This window comes from Chiloscyllium plagiosum, unplaced genomic scaffold (genome assembly GCF_037043375.1).
Source record: "Chiloscyllium plagiosum isolate Xiang-an unplaced genomic scaffold, Cpla_swu_hap1 HiC_scaffold_6, whole genome shotgun sequence".
Classification (NCBI taxonomy): domain Eukaryota; kingdom Metazoa; phylum Chordata; class Chondrichthyes; order Orectolobiformes; family Hemiscylliidae; genus Chiloscyllium; species Chiloscyllium plagiosum.
The window spans coordinates 55,883,313-55,895,673 of NW_028270144.1; the positions used below are offsets into that span (position 1 = coordinate 55,883,313).

A 12,361-nucleotide genomic window follows, 5' to 3' on the forward strand; every position below is an offset into this window, starting at 1 on the left:
TGAACAAAATGGTTTCTCGATTTAAAAGAATACTACAAAATGGCCTTAAACCATACTGCTGATTTGCAGAATTAACTTGCAGTTCAAAGATAAGAGGACAATAGAGTTTTCATAAGATGAATACTGACACATTAATTGACCATTTGAACTAACCTTGGACTAATACATGGCTTGACAATTTACGTAAATTAGCTATCCTTCTTAAAGAAAATATCATTGGATTAATTTGCTGTAAATCATGTCACCTTATTATATGTGATTGGTCTTTTTTGTAATTAAGGCTGTACTATTTCTTAAAAAACATACAAATAATGTATAATTTTCAAATGTAATTGTGCAACTTCATCATGGAACAGAGAAGCTTCAATCTCTCAGTTGCTGGATAGAATTGCATCAAGGTACCTTAATTCAATAAACTAAACTAATGAACCTTGCTTTTTGAATAGACCGCATTTGTCGATTCCTTTGACCGATCTCAAACCAAGAGGCCCCTCTTGAGGGGACACAGATCTTCATTTTGGTGCCGTGACACGTTTCGGCTCGGACAGATTGTGAACAGCGGTGTAAGAGTTAAATGTCCTTCACTACTAAGTGTTGAGGAATTCAGCTGGCCAGACGTGAGTATTTTCAGAACGTTTGGTTTTCCTCTCATTCAAGTCGTGTCTGATGTGACCCCTCGCTGTTTATTTTCCAGTCCAGCCCGAAAGGATCGGTTTTAGCAATGGTTGAGTCTAGGGACTTGTTAAATGTTTAAAAAGGGGGGAGAGATTAATTGAAGTTGAGAGTGCTTTGGTACTTGTGGACAGTGGTTTTCGAAAATTGCTGAACTCTGAGGGGAGGGTCGAAATCTGAATTCCCAAGCGTTGTTAATTTTTGGTTTTTTAAAAAAATTCTTCCTCCCGAGCTTCGTTGATTTCAGAAGTAAAAAAAAATCGATCTTCAGAGATTTGTTATTTTCCGGTGTTTTCTTTTTTAAAAAAAACTTTGATCGCTTAAACTTCATTTATTTTCGGGTTCGAGTTGTGTTAACTTAGTTACTTTTTGGTTTAAAGAAAAACTCCGATTGCCTTAACTTTTCGGGTTCGTGGCATTTACACTTCATAACTTTTCGGGTTTTAAAAAAAACTCCGATTGCTTTAGCTTCATTTGACTCTGATCGTTTGAACTTCGTTTTTTTTTCGGAAACTCCGATTGCTTTGACTTCGTTTTTTCGGGTTTGTGTCATTTTATCTTCGTTTATTTTCGGCTTTTTAAAAAAAACTCCGACCGTTTGAACTTCGCATTTTTTCATTTTAAAAAAAACTCAGATCATTTGAACTTCGTTTTTTTTCATTTTTAAAAAACATTTGATCATTTGAACTTCGTTTTTTCGTTAAAAACTCCGATTGTTTGAACTTTGCATTTTTTCGTTTTTTTAAAAAAAACTCCGATCATTTGAACTTGGTTTTTAAAAAAAACTCCGATCATTTGAACTTAGTTTTTTTCATTTAAAAAAAACTCTGATCGCTTGAACTTCGCATCTTTTTCGTTTAAAAAAACTCCGACGGTTTGAACTTCGTTTTTTTTCATTTTTTTATAAATTTAAAAAAACTTTGATATGGGACACCTCCCACCTTGTACATGGCAGGTGCTCATGTGACTCAGTTAACGTTGTCTATCTTATACGTTGCAGGCAAGGATGCCCTGAGGCATGGTACATTGGAGAAACCGAGCAAAGGCTATGACAACGGCACCGCACAACAATCAACAGACAGGAGGGTTCCCTCCCAGTTGGGGAACACTTCAGTGGTCCAGGACATTCAGCCTCGGACCTTCGGGTGACCATCCTCCAAAATGGACTTCGGGACAGGCAGCAGAGAAAAGTGGCTAAGTTCGGTACCCCTAGGAAGGGCCTCAACCGGGACCTTGGGTTCATGTCACATTACAGGTGACCACCATTGCACTATATACACACACACATACACACACACTCCAATACACACATACACACGGACACATACACACAGACGCGCACACACACTCCCACACTCATACATGCACCCCCTCACAGACTTAAGACACTCTGCACTCACTACACACACACACACACTTTCTCACACTCACACTCCCAACCCAGACAGACACACACACACACAGACAAAGACACACACGCACACATATATTTTGTGGGGTGAATTTGTACTTGCAGGGTTACATTGTACTTTGCTCAAAAACTTCATGAATTTATGTAGAACTCCATTATCTCACTTTTTAGATTAGAATCAATCTAAACATCATGGCATAGACAGAGAACACAGGGGGCCAACACCTTCAACATATTGTCTAGCTATCACCATTGTTAACAGCTAACCCGAGAATGCAACTTTTTAAAAAAAAGGTTTTGTCATTTAAGAAAGAAGTGAAACTATCACTGTATTCTAACAGATGAAAGGCTTAACAATCAATCAATTTTTCAATGTATAATTTCAGTTACATAAATTCTGTGTGTTAGGATTGAGCTCTCCACTACCACGTGATGAAGGAGCATCGCTCCGAAAGCTAGTGTGCTTCCAATTAAACCTGTTGGACTATAACCTGGTGTTGCGTGATTTTTAACGTTGTACACTCCAGTCCAACACCAGCATCTCCAAATCATGGATATAGGTAAAGTAGTGTTAGTTCTGCAACAATAATTGCTTATGCAAGGTAAATGAACTAACCTACACCAGTGTATAATTGTTTCAGCAAAGAGTTAGCTAAAATGTGCATACAAGAATGAAACTATGTGAAGGAAATGTGAAGGAACAGCTTTGACAAAGGGTCAGTTAGACTTGAAACATCAGCTTTTTTCTCTCCTTACAGATGCTGCCAGACCTGCTAAGATTTTCCAACATTTTCTCTTTTGGTTGAAGAAAATTCATAATTGCTTCTGAATTAGCTAAAATGTGCATACAAAAAAGACCAATCACATATAATAATTGATTTATAGCATGATTTACAGCAAGTTAATCCAATGATATTTTCTTTCAGAAGGATATCCAATTTACGTAAATTGTCACGCCATGTATTAGTTCAAGGGTGAGTTACAATGGTCAATTAATGTGTCAGTATTCATCTTATGAAAAGCCTCTTATCTTTGAACTGCAAGTTAATTCTGCAAATCAGCAGTACATTCAGCAGCATGGTTAACAGGCCATTTTGTAGTATTCTTTTAAATCGAGAGATCTGGGTGTTCAGGTCCAATGTTCCCTGAAGGTGGCAACACAGATTAGTAGAGTCATCAAGAAGGCATACGGCATGCTTTCCTTCATCGGAGGGGGTATTGAGTACAAGGATTGGCAGGTCATGTTACAGTTATATAAGACTTTGGTTTGGCCACATTTGGAATACTGTGTACAGTTCGGGTCACCACATTATGAAATGGATGTGGATGCTTTGGAGAGTGTGCAGAGGAGGTTCACCAGGATGTTGCCTAGTATGGAGGGTGCTAGCTAAGAGGAGAGATTGAGTAGGTTTGGATTATTTTCATTGAAAAGAAGGCAGTTGAGGGGGCACCTAATTGAGGCCTACAAAATTATGAGAGGTGTAGACAGGGTGAATAGCAAGAAACTTTTTTCCCAGTATAGGGTTCTCAATTACTAGAGGTCATGAGTTCAAAGTGAGAGAGGAAAAGTTTAGGAGAGATGTGCATGGAAACTTCTTAATGCAGAAGGTGGTGGGTGCCTGAATGCATTGCCAGCGAAGGTGGTAGGGTCAGGAGTGATAGCGTCATTTAAGATGTATCTAGACAGATACATGAATGGGTAGGGAGCAAAGGGATACAGATCCTTAGAAAATTGACAGCAGATTTAGATAGAGGATAAGGATCAGCGGAGGCTAGAGGCCAAAGGCCTGTTCCTGCGCTGTAATGTTCTTTGTTCTTTATCCTGATAATAGAAGACAGAGGGCTTGAAATCAGGTAATAAGGTTAAATTTGGAAAGATGAGGAGGCTAAAGTGGAGCATAAACACCAACACTTCCGGGTTTTGACTTAATGCCTGTCTCAGATATTTTATTCTATGTCGCCAGGATATCAGAACTCAAATTAGTAATAAGGTAATGTCTCCATCATCCTACTGTTCTCTCATTAGAGACAGAGAAATGGCAGTGGCTTAACCTGAGGGTCACCATGCCTCAGACAACAGGAGAGGGCAATTCTTTTATGGTAACCTAAGCTAGTGCAGGGATTGAACCCATGCCTTGTGCATCACAAGCAGTCTGTCCGGCTTACTGAGCTAACCATACCCTCAGGCAGTCTAGCATTTACTGCAGGGTAAAAAACCATTGATAACCTTGAATAATAAATGAATGCATTAATTGACAAAATCTGAAACTTGTGTCCTACTGTTGAAACTATTTCCCAATATGTGACATTTTGTTCCCAAAGGGCTTATTCTTCACTCGTGAAAAGTAATAAATAGTTTCAAAGTTAACAGTATAACATTTATTTTTAGTCTCGACTTACATTTTTGGATTGTCAATCAAAAAGCCCATTGGTGGTCCGACTTTCTTAAGACATGCCAAAAGCTGACCAGCAACTTCATAATTTCTGTGACTAAAAACCATCAGCCAGTCTTGGAGTGGCCCACTGCCAATAATCCTTGATTTTCGAATATCTTTAGACCAGTCTACTGGTGAAACTGGCTGACACTGCAAATGGGGAACAATAAGGACAAATTATTTGTATTAAATATTTAATACCTTTTCTTAAAATTGCATGAATATGCAGCACATGGACAGCTATTTAGACGAGGAGAAATTGAGGACTGCAGTTGCTGGAGATCAGAGCTGAAAATGTGTTGCTGGAAAAGCGCAGCAGATCAGGCAGCATCCAAGGAACAGGAGAATCGATGTTTCGGACATAAGCCTGAAGAAGGGCTTATGCCCGAAACGTTGATTCTCCTGTTCCTTGGATGCTGCCTGACCTGCTGCGCTTTTCCAGCAACACATTTTCAGCTATTTAGTCAAACCAACTCATGTAAGAATTGATGATCCATTTGAGCCTTTTCATTGTTTTCTTTACTTAACTCTATTAACAATAATGTCAATTCCTTGTACCCTGTATGTTTGCTTTTTTTATTGAAAGCATCTACATCATTCACCTAAGCTCCATGTTATGATACAGTAAGTTCACACTTAAAGTTGTCATGTGCTCTTGAGTCAGTGAAACAAATTTAGGTGAGTCAGGTGCTCCAATAGGAATTAATGTTGATACTAGAGTTCCTTGGGACATTTCTCACTCAGAAAACAGTGTACTAATCATGTGCAACAGTGTCTATTCCAGCAAGAATAGCTGGCAACAAAAGAAAATGCATCATCAAATATTAGTAAAAAAATTACAATAGTTACAGCATGCTTACACCTAAGTTAAGTGAGGGAGAGAGATAAGGTTAACATTGGATAGGATAAGGAGCAAGGACAGGAAGCAAGACCTGGACTGGGGGAGAGGCAAGGTTCAAGTAACCAGGCCTAGAGAAGCAGCAAGAATAAGGAATGAGGCCATGGGGTAGGTGACGCTGGGGTGTGCTGTGAGGGATGTTAAGGCCAGGAGCCAGGGCAGGAGACAAAGGGCTATAGAGGAATGGAGGGCTACAATGGATGCATTGGGGCAAGAGGTCATCTGAGCAGGCAGACCACAGAACAGGAATTCTGCAAATGGACATTAATGTGAAACTCAAAACATTAAGTAGTTATACTGATACTAATGTATTGACAACATTAAAATGAAAAACAGTATTAAGTAAATTAACTTTAAGTAGAACTCACTGTAATGACTTGCACATTTTCAAAACGCTGAGTAAAGACTGGTGATTACCTTACATTGAAGGCCTCTAGTTATGCACTTCTGCATCAGGGTTAGTAGTCTTTGCTGGCAAAATTAAGCTTGGTAGTGCTATTGGTGCTGTGAAGATCTAAAATGGCAGGCTGCTATCTGAACAGCCTGCATGGGTCCCATGCTGTTATAATATGTGTGTGTATATAAATGTACTAAGTAGGCAACAGAGCTCTTATCATCATGTCCCATTTGGTACTTAGAGTCATAAAGCCCTACAGCTTGGAGATAGGCCCTTCAGCCGAAACTGGTCATTGCCAACCAAAATGTCCATCCACACGAACCCCATTTCCCTGCACTTGGCCTTTCTAAACCTTTCCTATCCATGTATTTGTCCAAATGCCTTTTAAATGTTGTTAATGTACCTGCCTCAACCACTTCTTACAGGCATCTTATTCCATATGTGCACCACCCTCTGCCCCTCAGGTTCTCTTTTAGCCTTTCCCCTCTAACGTGAAATTGATGTCCTCAATTCCCCAATCCTGGGAAAAAGACTGAATGCATGCACCCTATCCATCCCTCTCATGATCTTATACACTTCTATAAGTTCCCCACTCAGTCTCCTATGCTCTACAGAAAAAAGTCCTAGTTTGGCCAACTTCTCCCTATAACTCAGTCTCTTGAGTCCTGGCAACATCCTTGTAAATTTCTTTGAACTATTTCTAGTTTAAAAACATCCTTCCTATAGCGAAGTGACCAAAACTGAACATTGTACTCCAAGAGCGGCCTCACCAACATCCTGTACAACTGCAACACAACTTGCCAACTTCGATACTCAATGCCTTGACTGATGAAAGCCAGTGTGCCAAAAGCGTTCTTCACTGCCATGTCTATCTATGACTTCACTTTCAGAGAATCATGCAACTGAACTTCAAGGTCCTTCTGCTCCACTACACTCCTTAAGGCCCTACCATTCACCATAAATCTCCAGCCTTGATTTAACTTTCCAAAACATAAGACCTCATTCTTATCTAAATTAAACTCTATATGCCATTTCTCAGCCCACGTCCCTAGCTGATCAAGGTCCAGCTGCAATTTCTGACAACCTTCCTCGCTGTCCCCGATACTGCCTATTTTAGTGTCATCTGCAAACTTAATAATCATGCCTTGGACATTCTCATCCAAAGCACTGATATAGATAACAAATAGCAATAGGCACAGCACTGACCAGAGGTACACCACTAGTCACAGACCTCCCGTCTGACAAGCATCCTTCCACTATTACTCCCTGCTTCCTACCATCAAACCAATTGTGCATCCAATTTGCCAGCCTCCCCTGCACTCCATACGATCTAACCTTCCAGAGTAGCTTACCAAATGGAACCTTATCAAAGGCCTTACTGAAATCCATATTGACTACATCTACCTGGCCTCATCAACCTTCCTGGTCACTTTATCAAAGAACAAATTTGTGAGGCATGATCTCTCAAGCACAAAGCCATGCTAACTACTAATCAAACACCATCTTTCCAAATGTATGTATAGCTTTTCCCTCAGAATCTTCTCAAGGAACTTACCTACCACAGTTGTTAAGCTTACTAGTCTATAGTTCCCAGGTTTTTCTTTGCAACTCTTCTTGAATAATGGCACAACATTCGCCACCCTCCAGTCTTCCAGAATCTCGCCTATTGCAATGATACAAAAATATCAACAGGCCCCCCGTAATTTCTTCTCTAGCCTCTTGCAGGGTTCTTAGATACATCTGGTCAGGACCTGGAGATTATCCAACTTCATACATTCTAATACATCCAAAACCTCTTCGACTATGATATAGTCTGCGCCCAAGATATCACCACTAACCACCCCAACTTCCCAAGTCTTCATGTCTTTCTCCATGATACACACAGAGGAGAAATATTCATGGAGGACCTTGCCCATCTCATTCAGCTTCACACATATATGTCCACTTTGGTCCATTTGTTTCATTGACCTGGTCTGTGGATGCACACTGATTGTGTGTGTTAATCATTTTCAGACGAACAGACATTCAATAGTATCAGAATCCTCCCAGAACATTTTTATTTAAAATGCTAACTAACTTGCACATGTGGCCCTTTTGGCTTATTTATGCTTCGGCAAAGTTATTAGAAATTCTGTGGATTGTGTTTTGAAGAGGTGCAGCATATATTAGAAAGGCAACAACATTTAGTGACTCAAATATGCATAAGGAGCTATGGTTGCAGTGTCTCTGCATCTTCAAAATAATTAACAAATGGAATAAACGGCGAGAAAGAGGGGGAAGGAAAAGAGAACTTCCACAGAAAACTCTTCCCATCATTTATGTCTTGAGAGGACTAATCCCATTCCACCCATTCTTCAACAGGGAGTGGGCAACAAAGGCCATTCTCTCCAACCGAACATGGAGCTTTGTATCAGAGAGAGGAACGGTTATCAATGTATCGGATCCTTCTGGGTGGGAGCAATGAAATCTTGAATAGTAGAGTTGGATATGTTGTTTACACCCTCAGTATAGAGATGTAGCATGAGACGGCATCTAGCTTTCCCAAGAGAGGGACATTGATAACCTGGTCCTTGGGTCCCCAATTCAATGGGATCCAGAAACTGCAAGGACTATTTTACTTTTAACCACAATTTTACACTCCCATTCTGTGAGTATTTATTCACTGGCCATTTACATTTTCCTTTTAACCTGCTATATGATCTCTTTTTCTATTTTGTTCATTGCTTAAGTTTTTGTAGATCTCTTCCCCCATCCTACTTGTTTAAAAGATTTACCTCCTCGCAAGGTTTGTGAAGGTTTGTAGCTCAGGTTGAGGTTTAGGGTGTAGGTTTGCTATCTGAGCTGTAGGTTTAATATCCAGACGTTCCATTACCTGGCTAGGTAACATCATCAGTGGCGACCTCCAACTGAAGCGAAGCTGTTGTCTCCTGCTTTCTATTTATATCTTTCTCCTGGATGGGGTTCCTGGGGTTTGTGGTGATGTCATTTCCTGTTCATTTTCTGAGGGGTTGATAGATGGCATCTAGATCTATGTGCTTGTTTATGGCGTTGTGGTAGGAGTGCCAGGCCTCTAGGAATTCTCTGGCATGTCTTTGCTTAGCCTGTCCCAGGAGAGATGTGTTGTCCCAGTCGAAATGGTGGTTTTTTTCATCCGTGTGTAGGGCTATGAGGGAGAGTTCTGGAGGAGTCATATCAGACTCTGTTTCTCTTTCCACAGATGCTGTCAGACCTGCTGAATTTCTCCAACATTTTCAGTTTTCCTTTCTGGTTCAGATGGAGCACATCCCATTTGCACAGCTCCTACCTGACTCAGCATTTGTCCCATGAAAAGAAAACTCTCTTTCCCGCAACGGCTCTTAAACCATGTGCTAACTCATCTGAATTTCATATCTCTATTCCAATTTACACATTGCTTGAGTAATTTTTCAGTGATTATGAAACTTTAGAAATCTGACCATGCTTTGAACACTGATCAATTTAAAAATTATTTACCCAAGTGCTCTTGTCAGTCCAGACCTAAAGGGGTAGCCATGGGCACCCGTATGGGCCCCAGCTATTCCTGTCTCTTTGTCTGCTAGGTAGAACATGTTCCGTAGTGACACTGGCACCACTCCCCACCTCTTCCTCCGCTACATTGATGACTGCATCGGTGCCACCTCGTGCTCCCGCGAGGAAGTTGAGCAGTTCAACTTCACCAACACATTCCACCCCGACCTTAAATTCACGTGGACCATCTCTGACACCTCCCTCCCCTTCCTGGACCTCTCCATTAATGACAACCGACTTGACACTGACATTTTTTTTTACAAACCCACCAACTCCCACAGCTACCTAGATTACACCTCTTCCCACCTTACCTCCTGCAAAAATGTCATCCCGTATTCCCAATTCCTCCACCTCCGCTGTATCTGCTCCCAGGAGGACCAGTTCTACCACAGAACACACCAAATGGCCTCTTTCTTTAGAGATCACAGTTTCCCTTCTCATGTGGTTGAAGATGCCCTCCAACGCATCTCATCCACATCCTGCACTTCCGCCCTCAAACCCCACCCCTCCAACCGTAATAAAGACAGAACCCCCCTAGTCCTCATTTTCCACCCTACCAACCTTCGCATTAACCATATCATCCACCGACATTTCCGCCATCTCCAAACGGACCCCACCACCAGAGATATATTTCCCTCCCCACCCCTTTCCGCAAAGACCGTTCCATCCGTGACTACCTAGTCATGTCCACACCCCCCAACAAACCACCCTCCCGTCCTGGCACCCTACCCTGCCACTGCAGGAATTGCAAAACCTGCGCCCACACCTCCTCCCTCACCACCATCCAAGGCTCCAAAGGAGCCTTCCACATCCATCAAAGTTTCATCTGCACATCCACCAATGTCATTTATTGTATCCATTGCTCCCGATGCCGTCTCCTCTACATTGGGGAGACTGGACGCCACCTCGCAGAGTGCTTCAGGGAACATCTCTGGGACATCTGCACCAATCAACCCCACTGTGGCCCAACATTTCAATTCGCCCTCCCACTCAGCCGAGGACATGCAGGTCCTGGGCCTCCTCCACCCCTGCTCCCTCACCACCCAACGCCTTGAGGAAGAACGCCTCATCTTCCGCCTCGGAACACTTCAACTCCAGGGCATCAATGTGGATTTCACCAGTTTCCTCATTTTTCCTCCGCCCACCTTACCTCAGTTCCAAGCTTCCAGCCCAGCATTATCCCCATGACCTGCCAATCTCCCTTCCCACCTATCCGCTCCAACCTCCCCTCTGACCTATCACCTCCATCCCCACCCCCATTCACCCATTGTACTCTTTGCTTCCTTTCCGCAACCTTCTCTGTGACCAACCACCTCCATCCCCACCCCCATTCACCTATTGTACTCTTTGCTACCTTCTCCCCAGCCCCACCTTCTCTCCACCCTGGAGGCTTCCTGCCTCTATTCCTAATGAAGGGCTTTTGCCTGAAACGTCGATTTTCCTGCTCCTTGGATGCTGCCTGACCTGCTGTGCTTTTCCAGCACCACTCTGATCTAAACTAAGGGGACACAGAATTCAGTTTGCAATTCATTTTGATTTTATTAACAAAATATTCTTATTCCCAGTGCTATTACTGCTGGACTGCTAATCCCAGAAACTCAGATAATGTTTTGGGGGATCTGGGTTCGAATCCTGTCACAGCAGGTGGTAGAATTTGAATTTTTTAAAATCTGGAATTAAGTGTCTAATGATTATCATGAATCCATCATCACTGTCAAAAAAACCCATCTGGTTCACTAATGTCCGTAAGGAAGGAAACAGCCATCCTAACCTGGTCTGGCTTACATGCAACTCCAGACCAACAGCAATGTGGTTGACACCTAATTGTCTTCTGGGCAATTATTGATAGGCAATAAATGCTGCTGGGCCAGCACACCCTCATCCCATGAAAGAATAAAGGAAAAGAAAACACCATGTTAGGATTTCCCAAATATTGCAATGTGGGGAGATGTAAAGTGCACATTCTCAGACAGTCATGGCATCAGAAAGTTTGCTCGACACTTCTCCAATACACAACCTCTTTGACCTTGGTTTCCACTGTTCTCTGCAGCCAAGAGCTCCTGGCTACTGTTTAATTTGGACAATTTTCTGTCGGCCCCAATGTGTCCAGCTGTGGGTCAATTTAGAATGCCAGTTTTGGACTCATGGTCGCTCAATCACAGCCAACATTGTAGCAATACCGATTGTAATGATGCAGAAAGGAATTTAAGCTGGATATCAAAATCAATCATCAGATAACATCTCAACTGGTAATTTCAACTCTCTTGTCTTAATGCTTTGATGTAAAAAGAAAACACGGTATTAAAGGTGTGGTTTAGACAAAGTACAGGACTACAGACTTTCAAAGTAAAACATGATTGTTACATGCAATATTACATTTTATATAAATTGAATAGTCCACTGAAGTTCTAGTTTAAATGCACAACTTAAAAAGATTTTGCTTCTAAAAACTTCATGATGTTAACACAAGATGAATACTTACTGAATGATCAAACATATGAATTTTCTCAGGAGGAAGGACACGGCCTACCAATGAGATCTGCTCATCAAGGTGTAATCCCCAACCTTCCAACTCAGTCCGTGTTACTTTATTTCTGTAAAAATGCATTGTCAAAATGTTATGCTTTTATTGTATGTCTGCCAGTAAAGAGACACAGTCGGAGGATTTAAACCTTGCAGATGGGAAATAGGAATCAGCTTGTTTTTATTTCAGCAATGTAACTCCAGCCGAACATAGGTTCATATTTTCCCAAATATAAACCCATAATTGATCGGAGTTGCATATCCTATCCAATTACAGCTTATTGAGACAGGAATGGAGGAAGTTTTCAGACACCCAAGGCAGCCATGACAGAAATTACTGGCTGTCCTCAGGAAGGATATTTGTAGTAGTGTGATACTACACCACAGGGACCTGAGTTGGCAAAGGGGTGCCACAGGCCTGTAATGAGTGAGGAGTAGCAAGAATATCCTTTTCCTGGAGGGTGTCAGGTAGAGACCAC

General features: G+C 41.7%; 1 protein-coding gene across 1 annotated transcript in view; it reads right to left on the reverse strand.

Annotated features, from left to right (window-relative positions):
- LOC122551133 (piwi-like protein 4) overlaps positions 1–12,361 on the reverse strand; it is a 161,072-nt gene that overhangs the window by 74,964 nt on the left and 73,747 nt on the right. The window contains exons 10-11 of the mRNA XM_087987788.1: positions 11,842–11,953; positions 4,484–4,668 (exon numbers count right to left, since the gene is read on the reverse strand). Coding sequence (XP_087843914.1) covers positions 4,484–4,668; positions 11,842–11,953 — 297 coding nt within the window. The remainder of the gene's footprint in view (positions 1–4,483; positions 4,669–11,841; positions 11,954–12,361) is intronic.